This window comes from Strix aluco, chromosome 2 (genome assembly GCF_031877795.1).
Source record: "Strix aluco isolate bStrAlu1 chromosome 2, bStrAlu1.hap1, whole genome shotgun sequence".
In the NCBI taxonomy this organism is placed as follows: domain Eukaryota; kingdom Metazoa; phylum Chordata; class Aves; order Strigiformes; family Strigidae; genus Strix; species Strix aluco.
In genome coordinates, this window is record NC_133932.1 from 41,291,581 (window position 1) to 41,313,082 (window position 21,502).

The window sequence follows — 21,502 nt, forward strand, 5'->3', positions numbered from 1 at the left end:
GCAGCCTGGGAACAATCTAATTTTGGACAGCCCAGCCTTAACATGGCCTGTAAAACCAGTCCTAGAAAGAGGATGAAGTAATGCATATGACGGAAGCAGAGACATCTTCACAGTGAAGTGACACTAAATTATGCTGATTTTAGTCAAACTTTCCTGGTCTCCTCTTCTTTCCAAACTTTCTTATTCTAAACTGACACAATTTGGAAGTGTAAGACCTGGTCTACTCCTGCCAAGTGCTTGCCTTTGTTGTTTTCATTTAATAAAAAGCTTTTCTCAAAAATGGTTTCCAGGTCTTCCACTCAGACAAATGGACTAACAAGAGCCTGGAGCCAACAGCATTTGGTCAGAGTAAAAACCAGTATTTTTTAAAAAACTAAGCCTTTTCTGGAAAGTTTTGGGTTGCGAAGAAGTTTATAATTTAAATACTTTTACTGATTTCCAGCCTGCTAGTAAAACTCAATCCCAATACAAAGAGACTAGAATCTCTGTCCTTTTATCACAAAACCAGTATTTTTGATGTTTTACCCGGCTTTAGCTTCCCTCCTGCTTTCTTCCTCCTTTGAACCGCAGTCTTACGTACATTCACCACTATTATCTGTACTGTCAGAACATACAGTTAATTTGCTACTGCCAACTGCTTGCCTTTGTTGTCATTAACAATCTTCATTTAACGAAAGCTTTTATCAAAAATGGTTTTCCTCTAGTACTTTTATTTTTCCCAGAAAAGGCATTAAAATTAATTTGTTTTCACTAGGTCTGTATTCTTGAGTGAATATAGCAAGGAATAAAAAAGATAAACATGTGAGAGAAACCCCAAAGAGAAGGTAATGTAGAAAGAAACAATTCTGTTCTGAAGTAGAATATACTCTTTTTTTTTTTCACTTTTGAAAGCAAAAAGATTATTGAAGACTGACAGAAAACATCACATTGCAACCATGCTTTTAGTGTACAAGGCAGATGCTCCCCTTCTCCACAGGTCCCTGTGGCTTCTTTACTGGGTGAGGCAGATGGAAAACCTATGCAGAAAGATTTGACCTGAAGGTTAGGGACAATTCATGAGATTTTCTGCTGGAAATGCACTGGACTCTCTACTGAGGCCATGTACTTCCCTAACCTTCCTAAAGAAGTGCTGATGTTTCCCTTGGATGTTTTTCACATACAGCCTCTGCCTATACTGCCTAAAACCTTGGAGCAACAGTTTATTATTGATATCAGAAGACTATTAAGACATTTCAGCTGCCCTGCTTTGTAAGGAGCCACAAACACTAAACAAAGAGATACCAATTCTGGAGGATAAATGAAAAGAGACAACAACTCTTCGCTATTGTGTTTTGAAGATGGTTGCTACCCCAAACGAGAAGTTGCAAGGGACCTATGGGGATTCTGCAGGAAGCCGCAGCTAGGCTGGTTCACTAATCTCAGAGAGACACGTTGGCACACACACGTTACAAAATGCATTGGATCCACTTTCTGAAGATCCTCGCTCTCTAATGACAGCTGCCAAAACTGAAAGGTATGTTTTACGAGTATGCCAGCTGTCTCCTGCGCAATGTTTGTCAGGTACATAAAGACATACTGAAAGGGTATTGGGGGATCACGCGAACGTTCAAAGAACAACGGAGGATGCTGAAGAGCTCCACTGCTGAAGTACGGCAGTGCTGTGTGCCCTGCAATAACCCTTTTAGAATTTGCACAGCTTGCTTTCCTTCTTCCCTTCTCCTTTCCTTCCCTTCCCCATTTCAAACTTTTTGGCAAAAAATAAAAAATGGAAGAATTTTCACTGAAATTACAGTTTTTGAAATCAGAACCTTTTGGCCAAATACCAATTCAGACAGCAAATGCTGCAGAAGCGCTCCACGGGAGCTGTACGGGGAGCGCCTCCTAGACTCATTCAGACTGAACACATCGCCCATGCTGTTCCACGAGCCTCTGTTTCGGGGAGGAGAGATGATATGTTATAGGAATTTCATGGTCTGATGCATTATAGAGTGTGAAATATGTCAGGGGAGATCCATTCCATCTATGAGAATAAGGACATTAAGCAACTGAAGTACAGCTCCTCTGAGACAGTGTGATGGCGTATCAGAATTGAAATATTTGGGTTTCAGCTAACTATTTTATCCATAAACCCATTTTTCTGTAAAAAGCAGTTCTAATTAAAAGCATATATTCATGAACAGCTTTATGTAAAATGGAGGAACATAACATAGCATGGTTGCTGTTCTTTGGAGGCGATCTGGAATGCATCCTCCCTTATTAACAAGGAAAATGTTACTTGCATTAAAGAAAGAAACAACCCTTCCCCCCCCCCCAGCCATCCGTGAGAAACTATCAGTGTATTTTCTGTTTGAAATTTAAATATGAGCATAATACCACCCACTGTATGAAAGGAATGTGATTAAAATGATGGTTCTTTTTATTTTCAATTAAAATACATTTTAAATGTTTACCTTTCAGCACTAAATGCAAATACAGGTGCATAATACAGCACTGGGAAACCAGAAAGTGGAAACCCACTGACCTAGTTTCACCATCCCGGTGGACTAAAATGCAAACAAAACAAACAAAAAGATGTAAAAGCATCCCACCCCCCCACTCCCCCAAGCCCCCGAAGTAAAATGTGCTGTATAGAAGTCACAAAACGGAAAACATTAAAAATTAATGCATGTGGAAAACGGCAAATGTGGTGGGATTTGCCCTGTCCATGACCCCGGTTCCAGTTATTTGGGGGGGGGGAGGGGGGAATGTGCAGACAGAGGTTACTGCACCCCGTTAGGTGGGAGGGAGGGGACTACACAAACCTTTGGGCCTGAGGAAAATTTTGAAAGATTTGTGAAGACGATGGGAATGAATTCTGAAAAATGGGTTAAATGGATTCGTATTTAGTTCTATTTCGGTCCCAAAGGCCGCAAACCCCTGCTCGCCACCACCCGCACCGCCCCCGCCCCCCTTCCGGGCCCGCCCCGCCACACCCCCCGCACTGCCGCGGGGCCGGGGCTCCCAAGGACGAAGGCCAAGGCCCGCCTCCCGCCGGTACCGCCTGGCCGGGCTGTAACGCCGGGGGCACCGGCGGCAGGGCCGTGGGGAGCGGGGCCGGGCCGAGCCCGCGCTGCCCGGGGGTCCCGGGCCCAGAGGCCCCGCTCGGCCCCGCCCGTCTCCTTCGCCCCGCCCCCCCGTGACGCCATCGGCCGGTCTCCAGGCAACGGCGCCCCCAGCGGCCCTGGGCGGCCATGGCGCTGCCGCTGCTGCCCGGGGCCTCCCGCCACCGGAACGTGAGTGACAGCGGAGGGGACGCCCCTGTGCCGGGGCTGCCGGGGCGTCGGTTGGCCCGGCCGCCCCCTCAGGCTCCGCCGGCCTGAGGGGGCTCGAGGGCGGAACAAGACGCGCTTTGGCTGTTGGTGGGGCCGGCCGAGCCGGCGAGGCGCAGGCGCTCCCCGTGGAGTCGGCCCCGGGGGTGGCGAGCCGACGGCCAGGCCTTTCCTCCCCTTTCCTTTCCTTTCCCGGCAGGTGGAAAGCGGGATGGTGTGGAACCCTTCTCCGGCTTTCCCCTGGCAGTGGGAATACTTTGCAGCTGATCCGGGACACGGGGATCTGGCAGCTGCTGAGGGGCAGCTGGAGCTCTGGTTGCATCTAGCAAAGCCAGACGGGGAGAGGCAGATCCCCTCGAAATAAACCAAAAAGTCTTGGTGGGGTGGGGTGGAATGCTAGGGGTGCTAATGTGTTCTCTCAGAGCTGCTGGTACTATTAAATACCGATGGCAGTCTGTGGATGTATAAGATGGTATTTTTATCGTGAGCTACAATAGCAAACAAAAGAAAAGGCTGCCATCGCTACTTCAAACTTGTTCAGCAAGGATCGCTAGAAATTTACTGAATACAATCTGTATTGTGAAATGGTGTGGGAGGTAAGGAAAGATGGGGCATGGCATTGGAGCTGGTGCCTTCAGGAGGCAGAGGAAACAGTGCAGACTTTCTTAATAACGTTAAAATACCTGGGAGGGAATCTGCCATTTTCACACTATGAACATGTTGTGGCCGTTAGAGCCCTTGTTTCTGCATCCTGACTGCTGGGGTGCTTTGGCAGCTCCTGAGTGTGGTCCACCCTATGAGGGAGGTGTTACTGTAGTTCAGGGACAATTTCAAATGATTTGTTAAGACACAGGTATTAATGCCAATGATACTGTGAGCATCAGTACCCCTTCAATATGAGAATTCTCCGTGCTGTTAGCATATCTGGAGCCTACTTCATGAGCTATAAATCAGTCTACGTTAAGTGCAGTCCAGTGTAAAATCTCTGGCAGTTATCTGAAAAACCAAGACTGGTAGATGCAATTGTAACTGCCCAGGTGCTGATAGAGGGAGCATGAAATTGCATAGAAATATATGGACTCCCCAGCCTCACTTGGTGTGTCAGCATTGCACAGGTGTGTCCACACACAGGACCTCTTGCAGCATGAGCCCAGTTTACAAGCAGCGAGGATCTTTCGGGCAACTTCTTCCCCACAAACAGCAGGCTGGGTGCCATTGTTTTAGAAGGAGAAAAAAAAAACGCTCTGGTGGTGAATACTCAGTGTCTCTTGCTGAATTAAAATTTGTATTGTAAAGAGTTGGTTGTGTATATAACACTTCGGGTAGCTGCTGAGTGCTGACATTGGAATAGGTGTGTACCATTGGTAACTGCTGAGTGGAAGCAGAATAGCTCAGATCAGTGTTAACCGTGACTTTGTTGTTCTCCAAATTTCAATCTAACTTATTGGTTTTGGAGTATGATGGAGTGAGTTGTCTCCAGAGCTCCACAGGAGCAGTGAAGAGGCTTTGTGATAGACATGATGCCTCCTTTTTCAGAGAAAAGGCACATTATTTGGCTTCACATGCTTGAGGAGTTACATATAGAGGGCGCTGAACACTTCATGCTGAAGTACCTACAGCGCTTGTATGTGTTATGAGAACTAAAGGTGTGAAAACCGAGTCACATTTGCCACAAGACAGCATTGTAAAACTATGGTTATACCCTTGTTAGGGCCCCAAATTGCTCTTTTTGACAGTCCTTGAGATAGTGGAGTTAATACTGGTAACTTGCCTTTCTTAAAAAGCATTTCTGACCTTCACTTAGTTGTTGGCTATTAGATTTAATTTTATTTTCATATATTTCCACAAATGAGAGGCTCATAGGAGCATATTTAAAGGAAAAAAAGAGTCACTGCTATAGATAAATTGAAAAGGAAGAAAGTATTTTCACCTGTTAGTGCTCTAAGCATTGTTATCGACACCTCTTATTGCACAGAAACAACAGTAGCAAAGCCTCCCCTGAAGAAGGACAAGCAGAGGACGGGAGATTGCTGTTGCTGTCAGCCCTTGGTTTATAATTATGGGGTATTAATTCCACTCTTATCACTGTTCAAGCTACTGCTGCAATCCTCTTTTCTCTGCCCCTAATGCTTCCACCTGCCTCATATACACAACCACAAAAGGCAGTGGAAGAGGAGTACATATGCATTTTGTCTACCTTGGATGTGTTTAATAAGGTGGCTGGGCTGTCTCCAGAAAATCAGAGCTTTAAGGTAGTTAGGGACACGGAGTCTAACTTCAGGGCAGCAGGGACTGTGTTGGCATATGGGAAGAAATCTTTTTGCAGTGCTTATGTCTCTGGATCTAAGAGCCACTGGCCCTTGTATTACCCCTCCATTATGATTATTATTACTTCTAGCCTTCTCTACCAGGAACGCTTACTTCCTCTCCAGTCAGGAGCAGAAAGGCTTCATCTCCAGCCGGGAGCAATGGCAGCGAGGCCGGGCAAGCTCGCAGCCACCCCTGGTGCCGGCACTGCAGAAGGCAGCAGCCGCTGGCGGGTTTCTACTGTTTTTCCTTCCCTTCACTGTAACTGACTGGTGCCCGATTCAGCAACATCACCGTGAGCGATGCTGCCACGGTGGTCCTGCGTAGCTGGGACAAAATCTTGTTGCTTGGGCATCGCAGCTCATGAGACTGGAGGGAAACATAGGAAGGTGATAGATGCTTTTAAAACAGCTGGAGTGGTTCCTGCGGTAACATAAGGTAATGTTTCGTCTGAGCTATATGAAGAGCAGGGATGAAAGGGACAGGCATTGCACAAGCAGTGCCATGTCTGATGTTTGGTTTGGTGGGGTGGAGAAGAATGACGGCTGGCAGAAGGTGTCAGCAACATAAAATATTAACTGTCTACAAAGAGAGTAAAAGGAACCGCCCCTATTTTTTCAAATCTTTTTAAAACCAAAATTACAGTAGTTTGTGTACGCAGAAGCCCTCCCATCAAATAAACCCTCTTCATCTCCTTTAAGACTCCTATTCCTTGAACAGAAGTCTGAAGATAAGGTGCTCATCAGCAGTGCCTGTCATGTTTTCCTGTAGGTGATGAGGCGATCTAAAGACAGAGCAGGCTGGTATTTTGAGCACAGATTAGCCCACCTCCTGCCCACCTGCACGGCCCTGCTCTTCAGGGGGCTGGCTAATGGGCAGAAGTCAGGCCTTTCCCCTTTGCCGAGGCTGGGGAGGCCAGAGCCTGTGCTGGGAGTGCTGCTGCCCCTCGGCAAGGCTGGTGCTCCTCTGTGCTGGCAGCCTTGGAGAAGTGCCCTTGCCTGCCCGGCAGTGGCAGGATGTGGTACTCACACATCATTTATCGTCCTGTTTCATTAAAGAGTTTGTTCATTTTTTTATTCTCATAAACAGATGGTAACTTGTGGGTTACCCCTTCAGAAATTTTGCTACCTGTTGCATACCCTTGAAAAGGGGAATTTCTCAATTCTTTTCTTTTGTTTCTGCCAGTGAAGCCAATGTTTGAGAGCCATGGGGAGACCTAGGTACTGTAGCTTCTGCCTGCAGAGCTTGGCTGATACTGAAATTGTGCAATAATGAGATTTTCAGGTTTGTCCATACAAGTTATATGCGTGTTGCCTGTTTGTCAGGATAGAAAATCACAGATCTTGATAACCATGTTTAATCCTGCATGTGGTGCAAATGTAGCATGTAATAGGTTTCCTCTGTTACTGAAAGAAAAAGTTTGTGCATTTGGAGTCTGGACTGTATCAGGGATGACACTGGTTGCAATGCAACAGCATCGTTACTTCCTTTGTTAGTGTTACTGGTCTACCTCCTGTTCTCAAAGGCCCCTTCTGGTTGATGTTCTTGCCATAAGCAGATAATGGAGAGGACCACATATTCACATGGGTCAGATTTACCAAGTGTATTTTCTTGCCTGAGGTTTGAAATCCTTCTCAAAGAGAGAATTCTGTGCAACAACTCTGCATGGCATTTCTCAGAGACACGGACAATAAGTTTATAGATCTCAGGGGGAAAATGCATCCTTGAGAATATCAGTTGCTGTTGCAAACTTAAGGGGCGCAGCAGAAATTCCACATTTTCCTTGTTTATTGCAGGAGCTTGGAATTGCCCTCAACTGTGCTACTGTTGCTGTCTCTGTGTTTCCTGGCTTGAGTATTTTCTGCTGCTCTGTAATCATTGGCGCCAAAATGGGACATTAGTTTTTCTTGACAGAGTGCTTGCCAGCCTCTTTGTAAGCCTGCCTGCTGTGCTTTCCCTTCTTCTTTCACTGGCCTTCTTTCCTGAATCCCTTTCACTACCTACTATTTCTTAGCCCTACTTGCCCAGATCTCTGTCTGTTCACAAGCCCCAAACCCAAATCTTCCTGTAGCTGCCCGTCAGGGTTGCATTTTGGACCCTTTATATCCATCTGTTGTCTTCTTTCAGGTTGTGCCAGCTCAGTCAATAAGAGCAAGCTAATAGAGTCATAGAACCATAGAATGGTTTGGGTTGGAAGGGACTTTTATGGGTCATCTAGTCCAACCACCCCCTGCAATGAGCAGAGACATCTTCAACTAGATCAGGTTGCTCAGAGCCCCGTCCAACCTGGCCTTGAACGTTTCCAGGGGTGGGGCATCTACCACCTCTCTGGGCAACCTGTTCCAGTGCCTCACTACCCTCATCATAAAGAATTTCTTCCTTATATCTAGCCTGAAACTACCCTCTTTTAGTTTAAAACCATTGACCCTTGTCCTATGGCAACAGGCCCTACTAAAAAGTCTGTCCTTGTCTTTCTTATAAGCCCCCTTTAAGTATTGAAAGGCCACAGTTAAGGTCTCCCTGGAGCCTTCTCTTCTCCAGGCTGAACAACCCCAACTCTCTCAGCCTGTCCTCACAGGGGACATGCTCCAGCCCCCTGATCATTTTTGTGGCCTCCTCTGGACTTGCTCCAGCAGGTCCATGTCTTTCTTGTACTGATCCAGGCTGTTTGTGTTGATGCACCTTGTTCTGGGATGTGTTAGAGGGGCACCAGAGTTACTGGGAACAATGTCTTACATGATATTCCTCCTTTTACGGTACCGCTTCACCTCTGAACATACCGAAACCTCTGCAGCAAGCTAGGGCTGATAAAAGAGTAGAAAATTGGCCACATGAATTTGACTGGCACCGTGTGCAGCATTTGCATTTATTTTCATTGCTGAAGCAACCAGGAGACTATCAGCAGCCTAGAGTAGTTCAGAAACACCACAGTTCATCCTGATACAGGATTTGAGCAGGACCTCCACAGTGCAGCTGCTGTTCTCAAGGTAGGAATTAAAGATGGATACAGGGAAGAGAACCAGACTGCTACCAGCAGCTTCTGCCATAACTCCCTGTGAGACTTGCTTAAAAACATGGAGCTCCTGAGACAGTGTGTGTCACAGGGCTCCCTCATCACTCCAGCCGCTGCAGTGAGAGATTTCCAGTTGTGTTTGGTTCAGCTGAAGCGTGCAGCTCCCTGATGAGTTTGCTGTGTCTCTGTACCAGAGTATTATTAAAGAGCAAGATGGAGGGAGCATGAGGCAGTGTTCCCCAAGGACTGCAGTGGCTGAGTTTGCAAAGCCGATAGCTGCAGTCAGAGAATCCTGACCTTTGCATTAGTCACTATTGAATGTATCCTCAATATTTATTTCAGGCTCACCGCACAGAAAATGACCAGCTTTGTTCAGCAGATCTACAGCCTGTTCAGTTTAGCTGCATTAGCACAGCAGACACAGTAAAGCTCTTTCCCTGCACTGATACAGATTTGTTTTAGAAGTCATTTAATATTACTGTGGAGGTAACATGATGTTCTGTCACTATTTTAGGCTGAATGTGCTCTTGAGTTCATTAGCTGAAGTTTCCCAAATGTCATTTTTTTTCTTTTGTGATCTTCAATTATAATTACTCTTTTTCTTAAATTTTCTTTTGTTTTTGTTTTTTGTTGTTGTTGGTTTAGGTTTTTTTTTTTAAGAAATAACTGTACAGACTTTTAGATGAGATTATTTTGCATATGGATTTAAGTGCTTTTCATGGAGAAGGGGCTATTAAGTAATTCTTTGATTGGAAATCTAAAATAGTCTTTCTGTTGAACCCTAAAAAGTTACAAGAATGCCGCAAAAGATTCTTAACAGAATTGCAGCTGTTGGGCTGTGTTTTTCATATCAAACTGTGAACGATGTTGCAAATTCATCCCTAAATTCTGGAAAATTTCCAGCAGGAGCAAACCTGGATTACTTTGATGAACACTTTACCACACTGTAGCTCACCAAAACCCAGAAACAGATGAACAGCAAATGCTTCTAGAAGAAGCTTTGAGGACGTGAAAAACTTTCCTTTGCTCAGGAAAACTGCCACCCTCACTGTGCTTTGATAACTATGTCTTTCTCCCTAACTCATGCGTTGGTAATAGGGGGAAAATAATTAAATACTTGCTGTGCCAAAAAGTGGATCTGTTCTATAGCACCTTCAGTATAAGTCAGATGTTTCTGCCTAGAAATTTCCCTTTTAAAACTCAGCTTGACTATAGTTATTCCACATTTGGACTGATAAATGCAGAAAGCTCCCTTCCATTATGACCTCTCCCCAACTCTTTATCCTCTGAGGAACAAAATTATTAAAAAATAAATAAATAGAAGAAAGGGCAGCTCAGTAGCGCCCAAAGAAGAGGGTGGAAACCATCCCAAGTGCAGATGTGTTACAAAGCGGGTGCCAGACCCCATAAGTTCCTGTCTGTTCCAGAGTCCTGTACCAGGAGAGCATCTGTGCTCACTTCTCGTGGGAGGGGTGGGATGACACATGAAGATCTGCTCCTAATGCCTAGATGTCAGTGCTTACACTGTGCACTGTGCATGGTATTTTATATCAGAGCTCAAAAAAAATGTGCTGATATTAAATATTTTATTTTGGGCATTAGTCCTGCAAATATGCAGCTCTCTTTTTAACCTTGTTAAATTCCTGGCTTGAGCAATGCTGTGTGGCAGGGTGGCCTGTGGACTAACTAGTCATTACACAAACAAGTATTTCTTTTTATTGATTTTCTCTTTTATTCAGTAAACCTTGAATTCAGTAACTTCTTGAGTTATAAACATATGGTTCAGAAGTACTTCTTTTTTCCTTTGTATTATTCTTTAAACTATGATACTTGTCATGTGCCCTTTTTGTTCACCTCTATTCAAAACATTGCTTACCTTTGAAATATTTTCTTTGGGGAAGTGCTTCCCTACTCTCGATCATTACTGTCCCCAGTATGCAAACCTTATCTCGTTTTGGAATGACTGCTTCAAAGGGTGCTGGCTAGCCCAGCTTTTGTTAACCTAAGCAAGGTATGGCTATTGATTATTATGGTATTAAAAATAATAATTTGTAAAAGTAGTAAGTCATTTATTATTTTGCATACCACCGTCCTTGCAAAGGTGGTATGCAAAAGGATTTTAAGCCAAGGTTAAGCTAAAGTAGTGATTGAGCTGTTAGTATCACGGGCAGCTCTCCGCCCTGTGTCACTGGATTTAGAGCACCACAAGGCAGGTGAAGAACAGTTCAGACTGTAACCTGCAGTGTGCAGTAGTTTGTATATACGAGCGTTGAATGTTATGAGCCATGATGCTGGTTAGCTGTTGCCTTTCAAAGTCCTCTTTCATATTGGCAGAATGAAATGACTACTTGGTTACTTTCAGGTTTTGATGCTTCGCTGCTTGTGCTTGTTCCCACAACTACTGTGCTGAGCGTGTGTTACGTTATCTTGGAGCACTTGAATGTTGCCATGATGAAAAACTATTATTTGTACTGTTTTTTTGATTTATGATAGTAACTTAAGAGTTGTCTACACCTTTTTGGGGTGTAATGGTTTAAATATATGCATGTGATAATTAGCGATGCCCAGAATTCCAGATGTAGTGGAGGAGGAAATTTTGTCCCTCTGCTACTTTACTGACATACCTGCTCTGGTGCTGCTATGAAAAATTTTGCTGTCCAGCCTTTTCCTCTACTCAGGGCCTTCTCTGTGCTCACCCATAACATCAGTTCCTCCCCCTTCAGCTTCATCTTCCCTCATGTTCACCCAGTCCCAGGCCGAGGGAGGGCACAGCTGTGGTAGTCTCCATGTCCCCTTATTAGGTGTGCTGGGGTGCAGCTACCCAGGGCCCCCCCTCTCCCTTCCGAGACAGTGTTTCCAGGATTTGAGAGGGCGAGAGAGGGAGGAATAGCAGAGCGAGAGGAGCTGATGAGTCAGGATTGCTGCTCATGGGAGGAAGGGTTAGTGGAGCTTTCTGTTGGCTTTTCCCATTTCCCTGTCCTCTCGTGTGAGACTGATGTGTGGGGTCGTTAGGGGATTGCTGCCTGAGTGCAGCTCACACCGGCTGCCTCCGTTCGAGGGAAGTGGCCAGCAAAGCAGGCAGCTCGTGAGGAGGGACATTCCCGCAGGCAGGACTGATACTCATGTGAGGCCAGAGGCTTTTCTGCATTGGTTTAAGACCGGCTTCAGCCCCAGCCAAGAAATGCGAGTAGGCAAGATGGGTTCCTTTGCAGTTGGTTGTGCATATTCTTTTAAACACTCCATCCTTAATTGCCTGAAAAAATAGTAATAATATAAAGAAATCTCTACAGAGACCTTGTTTTGGAATAAGCCCAGACAGAATGAATATTTTGTCTTTTGATTCAGATCCAACCTCCTAAAATTCAAGTGTATTCCCTAGTATAGAGCTATTTATTTTGCACTTGGGGATGCAAGTGTAAATAAGATCTTTGACATAAGTAATGAGAGCAGGCTGTTCTCTGGGTACTCCTGAACTGTTTCCATTTGTCCTCTGGAGATCTATAGAAAAGGCTTTTCCCCTCTACCTTTTGCAACAGTTCTCAGGGGTGACTTGCTTCTTTCTACCACATGGCTCAATCCTTGTTGCAGGGAAGGAGGTAGGGGGAAAACAGCTGGTATCATCCTGTCTCTCAGCCTGGGTAAATTACTGGAATATTTTTCCATTTTCATCTATAAGGTTGGCAAATTGACCACCAAATATGTCACTTCACTTGCAGCATTCCAGTTGTTACAGGTTTTTAGACTCTGTATTAAAAGTAATTATAGAGAAACTTTGACATGATTAATCCCCCTCGCCTGGACTGTTAATACTTACGGATTTAAAAACAAACACACAGATTTTTTTTCTCTTTTTCTTCCAAACTTTTGACAGATAGGGAAAGAAAAGTTCCACAAGTCACAGCACTGGGGTTACTGCAATAATGTTGCTATGCTGGTTGGAGAAGGTAAACCTGGAATAGGAGGTGAACCATTACCTGGTCAGAAGCTGAAATCTACATACAGCGTGTTTCCTGAAGGGATGGGAAGTGATGCTCCTGCTTGGGTAGCATTTGACAAGCAGGTACGTAGAAATCTGATTCTGTTTTTTATGAATGGCTACAATATGACAAAGATAGTATAAAGGTGAAATTCAGTTAGTCAGATATTTCAGATTATTTTGTGCATGCAAAAAAAGCTTCTAGATAGACAAAAAGAGTGGTAACATCTATTTTTCCTTCATATTGGTATATTGGACAATTAGTATAAACATATATATTGCCATACAGCAACACATTAAAATATTTCTGTATTGGGGTACATCTTCTATAGGAAATAATAAAAATAAAGGAGTGGTTGACACATTTCTTTTTAGTGAAAATAGTAACAGTAAAGGAATTATTTGGCAACCTGGTAAGAATGAATGTAAAGTAGGCCCAGTCCAGGAGAAAAATGTGCATGGGCACTTGGGAACCATTAACCTCAGTGGAGTGCTATAGGCTTGGAATTCTCTTATACCATCATGCTGGCTTGCTGAGAGTGCTCCTGACTTTTGTGTGATCTGTTCATGTGTAATATAGGTAGATTTTGTCTATTATAGACAAGGAATTTAAAATTAATATTTTTTTATTTGCAAGAATGTAGTGACACCTTTAAAGCTAGAGAGTTATCAAATAACTGTAATCTGTGATGGTACAGATTTTGTAGCACACTGTCATTACTTTCCATGTTTAAATTTACACTGAATTCTACTTAGCAATGTTTTATTTCTGAAGCTAAAAGCCTACAATCAGAGAAGGAAAATGATCCAGCAAAAGAAATCATTCAACAGATCGCAGAAATGTTGCATGACTAAATGATTATGGTATTTAAATATTGGGAAGAATGGCTAATCTCATAATTTTTGCTTTAAAAGAAAAGCCATGCAGGTAATTACAGCACAATTACATATTCGTCTCTTTGGCAGACCAGAACTACTACAAGAAAATGTAAGGCTTGAACAGATACATGTGACTTTGGTTAGCATTGCCCCTGAAATCCTGAAGTACTGCTCACGTGGTTTTCAGCAGTGTCCTCATGTATGAATTGGTCTAACGTGCCAAAGTGTTAAGCTTTCAGCCAATCCTGCACTTGCTTTATCTGCATCCTTCTTTCAACGAGGGGGTGTGCATTGGCTTCTCAGGGCCATATGTAAGTTAGCAGGAGTTGGACCCAAGTTGATGAAGGAAAGGGGTTAGGTAGGAGGCAGTGGGGACCTGCCGCTGAGCATCAGGCACTGAACCTGGCTGGTGAGATGACCCAGCTGGCCTTCTGACGTTCCTTCTCTAGTCAGTGTTTTCCTCCACAGGGCAATAGAAGACAGGAGTTTGCAGGTTCAGAATTGGCCTCTGGAGGGCTCATGTGTTTGTATTCATTACAGACTGTTAAAGGGTACTACCCAACTAATATAGCTTCCCCAGTTAAGAGCCAAGAATGCAGCTATGTCCTCCAGTGCTGCAGTTTGTGACTCAGCAGAATTGACTACATGAAAAATGGTTTGAGTAGGTGTTTATCTTTTTAAATGTAGTCTGCTTTCTTGCCATTTTTATTTGGTTTCTCACTTTCAGCAGTACCATAGTAATTGGAGGAAGGACAGGCATAAAACTTCATTATTAAGTAGGTTGAGAAACAGTTTTTGCAATTTCATATGCCTAATAGCAAGCAGGTGTAAATTGAATTTCTTTTACCATTAAGTACACACACAAGGCCTCCTGGGCTTGAAACTATGTTTATAATTTGACTACCACAGGTGCCAGGGAAACCTTGAGCCAACTTTACAAAATGCCACAGAGTTTATTCAATAGTTGTTACTTTTGGTTTTCATGGGTAACATTTAACTTTTTAAGCATGGGATGGGAACTTTGCACACAGCAATGTACTACAGATGAGACATGAGTTAGGAAGTGTTACATTTCAAATATTTTTAAAATTAACTTTGCTTTAAAATGAAAAGTTATCTTCTTTATTGTTCCTTCCCCTCCTCACCCTTCCTGAGTCATCTGTTTTGATCTGCAAAATTGCAGTTGGCTGCTGCATATATTTCAGTCATACACTAGAATGTTGATAAGGGTATAAAGAGAATAAAGAATGAAGTGCAAAAGAACTTGCACAAACTCCTTGAATGGAGTAAACCAGGACATAGGTGTATGCTTCGTGAAGGAAATAAATACAGCGTATTTAGGACCTGATTGTGCTTGGAGATCTGTGCAAACATACCATTTTGCTTGACTGGTGTCTCAGGAGACAACCATTCTCCAAATTAAGAACAATTAGTAATCAAATAGGGCACTTGAACAATATGTTTGTCAAACGACCGTAGTGGGACTAGCAGAACAGGGAGAAGAGGGTACAGCACCTAAGGAAGTTTCCAATCGTTGCATGGTTTATCAGCAGATGGGCAAGGAAAGAAATTCCGCTCCCTGTCAGCCAAACCCCAGGATGTTCAGACCAGGATTTAGTGGTTTCACCATAATTCCTTTTAAGTCCCCTGAAGTATTCAAGAGATTTACACAAGGCTTCTGGTTGTTCCAGAATAGTAACTGGGGGAAGGATACCTTGGTCACCAAAACCAGCACTATACACCAATGTTTAGACAAATGGAAGGAAGAAGAGATGTTAAAGGATGATAGAGTTTGTGTTGGCTCTGTTATACATGAGATGTTGTATCCAGTGGTTTTTTATGTTTGATACATGAAACAGTGAAATCCACAGTTAAAAATTACATGTGGCCAGAACGACTTTTTATTTATATTTTATATTTATATTTATATTTATATTTATATTTATATTTATATTTATATTTATATTTATATTTATATTTATATTTATATTTATTTATATATTTTCAACTATTTTGGCTGTAGGTTGTTCAGAATCTTGCATATTGTACTACTTAAACCATAACTGAGAGTGTCTAGATTCTTTTGAGATTTAATGCCATCAGGTTTAACAGGTAACAGTCATGTAATTTGATTATAATTTAAATATTATTTCTCTAATGATGGTATGTCACAGTGCAGGAGAGTTGATGCCAAAACTAGACGTGTCATATTGTTTGATGCATGCTGAAAATCAGTGGGATTTTAGCCTTTGAAATAGTTTGTGGAAACAGAGTTTTCCTCATCCTGCACTTAACCTGCCTGAGAGAAGAGAGAGTAGCCTATTGAGAAGTCTGACTAGGACACAGGGTGGCTGTTCTTGTGTGCTCCTGAGCAAGCCGCTAGCTCTCTGTCCCCAGCTGTAGAAAAAGAGGTTGTGTTTGTCTATTAGGGTGTTTTAAAATCTCTGTTGTTAGTATTCGTGGAAGTACTTTAAGGTTCTCAAAGGCACATGGTAAAGGAATACAGACTATTAACCGGACTGTTCTGTCATATAGGGATCTTGGCCACCTTACTAGATTTCAAACATTTTCAAGCCATGGTCTGCCAGATGCTCACTGAAACATAGGGAACAGCTAAGTTGTCTTTTTTTCAGTGCTTTGGTTTGTCTAATGGATCAGAAATAAAGGTAATTGAATTTATTAAATAGAATCATTGTGAAGAATGAAGTATGAATTGGCACTGATTTGACCCAAATCTTGTTGGAGGGTTGGAGAGGTGTGCCTTCCTGCACATACTTACCACAGCAAGCATCCTGGTAGATAATTCACTACTAAGTAGATACTTCTTGCACATTCCCTTAAAATTGTTCTTGGTGATTAAAGACCATAAACGATACCAAGAAGTGCAAAACTTGTGTAATAGTTTGCAGAGTTTGAGCTGAGATCTCCAGACATAAAGGCCACTGTAGTAAACCCCTGAGCACCTCACCTATGAAGGGTTTTTTTCTTGCATTATTGCTATTGCAAGAGGCCATGAAGATGAGTTGGCATACTCCCGGAGATTTCCCCACTCGCTGAATTGGAGAACCAGGTAAGTTCTGAAATGCCAGTATTGCACAGCTCTAAATGACTCCTGAAAAATGTCATTTCTCTCTGATAGTCTTCAGTACCATTCATTAGACAGCTTGCAGGATCTGCTTAAAAAGAACTCTCCTTTCCACTTACCTCAATGGTAAAGCTATTACTGTCATAATGCACTTTATTTTCCAGCAATTCATTGAATAGCTGTCTAAAATTTGCTTCAGGACCTAGGTAGCTCATTGTGTTATCAAAAGTGCTTTGTTCAGAAGCTTTTCCAAGCAGCCTGCTGATAGTTTTATATTTGATTTATTTCTTTACTTTAGAGTTCCATCTCTGCTTAGATGTTGTGATAATAAAAATGCCAAGCAAAGAATTTTAAATTTATGTGATTTAATGTGGATTTCTGTTCTTACATTTCTGAGAAATAAATCTACCTCCTGAAATCCATACATGTAGTTACTTGTAATCTATACAAGTTTATTTTATTGACATGTTTTGCAAAAGCACTGGAGATTTTGTTGCTTTATACTTATTTATTGTTTTTAATAGGTATTGTCTTTTGATGCCTATTTTGAGGAAGAAGTGCCTGACAAAAATCAAGAGCTATATAGAATCAGACACTGTAAAATATACTTCTACCTTGAAGATGATACAATTCAAGTGATTGAACCCCAAGTGAAAAATAGTGGCATAACTCAAGGTATCTATTTTTAATAGTACTCTTCTTTTTGCCCTTTATGTCCTTCTTCAGTATAGTCTTGGTCCATTCCAAAGGATACGTAATGTGACTTCTTATAGTTAAAATAGGATGTAAGTGAACAGCTATAACTGCCTTTTCTTGTTATGGATCATAATGTGAACTTTTTTATTGTCTTAGTTTCTGAAGATGTAGGTTTTGTAAGGCAGAATCCTTTCCCATACTCAAACATGTAATTTTTTCTCTTTTGAAATCATATGATAGTAGGTCTTTTGTCAGTGTTGTGTCACTTCTGCAAAAGCAATTTGCGTTCTAGATCTCCATTCCTGAGCCTGGCTCCTCTCATCTTGGCACTGACAGTAAGTTCTCTAGCGGCAGCTCTGTAATTGTTCATTAGCTGCTGCAGTATCTCTGCCCTTATTGAAGGAGAGCGCCTTTTGTGCCTCTGGCTGTTGGCTCTTTTATGATTAAACTGCCCTTGGCACAGTAATTTTTCCTTGATGCCTCTAAGAAGCTGCCTTGCCTCAGTGTCACATCACTGCATGTTGGCCAGCCTGAGGACTTTTGGAGGAGGGTTTACTGAGCTGATTTACTGGAGTATTAATGGACTTGGTTTACATTTAGAAACTGTGATCTAGCGGTCAACATCCTGTTGCAGAAGGGGAACACAGCTGCTGCTTCTTGGTGTTTATGGGTCACTGCCAGAATTAAAAAAGTTTTCAAGGGATATAGTCCAGACAAGCAGGATGTCTTGGGATGAGTATCTTGGGATGACTGCGCCTCCCAGTCCCCAAAGATATTTTGTACATTCTGGTGGATCTTAGCACAGCATTTTTTGAAAATAAGTTAACTATTTAACAACTGTATTTTTTTTCAAGATGAGCAGATACTATCCATTTCTGTCTACAGAGTAGGATAATATTTGACAGTGTTACATGCATTATTACTGTTAGACCTGGGATAAAATTACCTGTGAATCTTTTCTTAAACCAGTATTCAGGCCCTGCTCTCCCTGTGTCAATAGTTCTTCTTGCCAGAAATCTTGTTGGGTCTTCAGCAGGAACTGATTTTGAATTCAGAGAAACTTCATCCTACTCCTACCTGAGCAAGTGCTTTTTCAAGACCTGGAGAAAAGAATGTTGAATCTCTTCTCCTGGGAACTTAGAAGTTACTTGTCTCCTGCCTCACACATATGAGTGCACGGAGCAGGTATCATCTGGTTTAGGTTTTCCTTGACGTGTGTCACAGGAATGGGAGTGGCTGTTTCTGGATTTTGTGGCTTAGAACAAATAACCATCGACAAAGGAAGTGCAGTTAACCTGGGAAGTAGAGGGGATGTCTTTGAGAGTGAAGGTGGAAACCAGGTTCATTAGAGCAGGATAAAGCAAAGTCAGAGCTGATTCCTTTGAATCTAGCTATAGGAATGAGTCATTTTCATTGTCTTTGTAGTATGGGTTGTGCAGGCTGCCCCTTCAGGCCTGATGTTCCTGGCAGTCTAGTCACGTTCCTGTGGTGACAGGAAGGCTACAATTTCCCCCTGTTTCCTTGGTTGTATCTTGTGTTGTTGGATTCACCTTCAGTATGGGATCTAAAATTAACTGAATAATATTAGAGAGAAACAAGAATTCTCTCAGTCTTCCATGCAAGGATGTTTTGAAGGCCTCTACAACTTTGTGTCAGTACTTCAGGTGGCACAAATGTGTACACACAATGTATTAAACTGATGGATTAAAATGTTCTGGGATCTCAAAAGTGCACTTAATTTATTTGTTGCTGTACCTGGGCTGGTAAGGGAGCTCTCTATATTGATGGTGTTTAGGAAGGAAGAGATACTGTAGATTGAAAGGCCCAAGGACTATTTGGAATGTGTTTAGGCTTCAGAGTTGATGAGAAGATCTGGGGCCTATACTTTATCATAAACATCTACATAAATATTCTTATTATCCTAGAGGTTATGATATAGAGGGAAAAAGGTGGTGAAGATGCCTAGCAGAGGATTCTTTTTCACATGCACTTGGACATTGACTTCGTGCTCCAATGACTAAAGAACAAACATAAAGTTGTTATTTTAAAGGCACTATTTGTTGTTGAATATATGCAAAAGCAGTGTGTCTTAAAAAGAAATCCCAAACCATTAACTGCTAGTCTTATTCTGTTTTCAATAAAAAATTGGCCCATTCCTTCTTTTGTTACAATTATATATGTATCTCTTACATTATTCAAATTCCCTGTCCTGACTGTGTATTTGTAAGCCTGAGAACAACAGCAGTGTAACTGTCTGCATTGTGAAGCTGGTAAACTGAAGCACAAAGGAATGAAACCTTGCCCGTGATCAGGCAGAAAAGGTTGTAACAGGATGAGGAACTGAACTGAACTGAAGTTCAGGATCTTAACCATATGCTGTCCTCTGCACATCTGCTAAAATACGATGTTTTAGTTAAATGCCAGAGGTTTGTAGAGGAGAGCGAGTTCAACTGCAGGAGAGCTTGGGTTGTTGAAAGGCGAAAGGCACTGCACAAAAGAGCACAGGCATGGGGATGTGGATGAAGAAAGAAGTGTGGGAGCATAAAGAGCAGGATAGGCTCAGTCTGTGTGAACAGTTGGAGAGCTGCAGTGGCAGGAAAGGGGTTGTGTAAAGAAGGAACAGCAAAAAACAGGGATGGAAAAAGTGGAATTGAACTGTTGAAGGCAGAAGGTGGTGGTGACCTTAACTTGGATGTTTACCCGCATGGAAAAGATGTAAAAGAGACAGCTGAAATGGCTGTTCTCAGGAGTCTTCTTGAAGAATAGATATAGCAGTGGTGGGGTAGATCAAAGGCAGGTGGTGGGGTAGATCAAAGGTAGATCTTCTTAGCTTAGCTGGTTAATGCCTTGAGGCCATGGGATTACCCATGCTTATGCCATAACCCACAAATGAGAGCTTGATGGTCTGAATGGGTGTCCCTGAGCATGGTGGGATCAGAGAAATGTAGCAGTTTCCCACTGTGCTCTCCACGTGGTTAGTACTTGTGGCTTTGCAGGAAAAAAACTTGGAGAGACTTATGGACTGCAGGATGATTTGGTGAAGGAACAGCTGTCAAAGAAGTTAGAAGAATTTCTAGCTTTGATTATAATTTTACAAAACTAAACAAATTGGCTCAGGACAAAAAAAAGCCAGAAAATGTGCTTTTACCATTGATCAAAATCTCCAAGTGACAAAGTAAATGATCTGTGGGAAATGTATTTCAGTGACTTTAAAAAATGCTTTATGGAATTGGCTGCTGTACTTGGACACGAATTTGGACAGATAAGGTTGCTACTAAATAACTGAAATTTAAACTTAATTTAATTTTGGAAACTGCCTTGCTATAGTTTGAACTTTGGAAAATATTAGAAGAAATCTACACAAACAGAGAAATTCAGTGCAAAACACAAAGGAATGCAGAGGCCAACCTGAACTTGAGAAACCAGAATCAAAGCAAAAAATATCAGGACAATCACAGTGCACAAGAACTAACTAAAGATAAGGGAGTACAGAGTGAAAAGGACAGTAAACTTGACCACATAACAAACTCCACTATGTTCTTCCAGAGCCAGAATGCTAATTATTCTTCCCATATAAAAATAAATTCTCCCACAGAGAGCCAGGCTAGATATGGCAGTGCAAGTGTTTTGTAGATCTAATTCCCAGTTAACAGGACTGTGGCTGGCTGATACTGTCTTATCAGAAGGTCGTTTCTGTCCCATGGGGTTGACTGTAGCTTCCAGTGCAATCCAGGCCCTGCAAGCCAGAGCAGAGTGGAGCAGCTGGCTGGTTTCCCCAAGGTCAGCCAGCTGAAAAAGAGAGTGGAGCTGCCTGCTGGCTGGGTTCCCAAGGCCGGCTGGCTGAAGAGAAAAGTACAAGCGGGAAAGTGAAGTTGCAGTCAGCTGCTCCAATATGACCGATTATCTAAGAGTTTAAGACCTCCCCTGAGGCCTTGAAATAATTGTGATTTTGCCATACTTGATGGTGGCCAAATCATGACCTTGCTATGTTCTGACACGGGTGAATAAGTGAATGTAGGAAGCCCCCTTGTTTATTGGGGTGAACTCTTTGTATTGCAGGAATAGTAGTGGTTGCTTCTCCTCCTTTTGGTGCAAGCAGTCAAAGAGTGTATGAACTCCAGGTGTTACCCATTCCTCTCCTCTCTCTAATGCACTCTTGAGTAGTGCAGAGGGAGTCAGAAAGCTGTGCTGAGGAAATTCTTGATACACCTTTATTTCTTTTGCAGAGCAGTGTAGCA

At 42.5% G+C, this 21,502-nt stretch overlaps 1 protein-coding gene across 2 annotated transcripts in view; it reads left to right on the top strand.

Annotated features, from left to right (window-relative positions):
* Positions 1-3,050: 3,050 nt before the first annotated feature.
* EFHC2 (EF-hand domain containing 2) overlaps positions 3,051-21,502 on the top strand; it is a 63,841-nt gene continuing 45,389 nt past the window's right edge. For both annotated transcript variants that reach the window (XM_074814509.1, XM_074814510.1), the window contains exons 1-3: positions 3,051-3,272; positions 12,500-12,688; positions 17,093-17,243. In XM_074814509.1, coding sequence (XP_074670610.1) covers positions 3,231-3,272; positions 12,500-12,688; positions 17,093-17,243 — 382 coding nt within the window. In that variant the 5' untranslated portion in view covers positions 3,051-3,230. The remainder of the gene's footprint in view (positions 3,273-12,499; positions 12,689-17,092; positions 17,244-21,502) is intronic.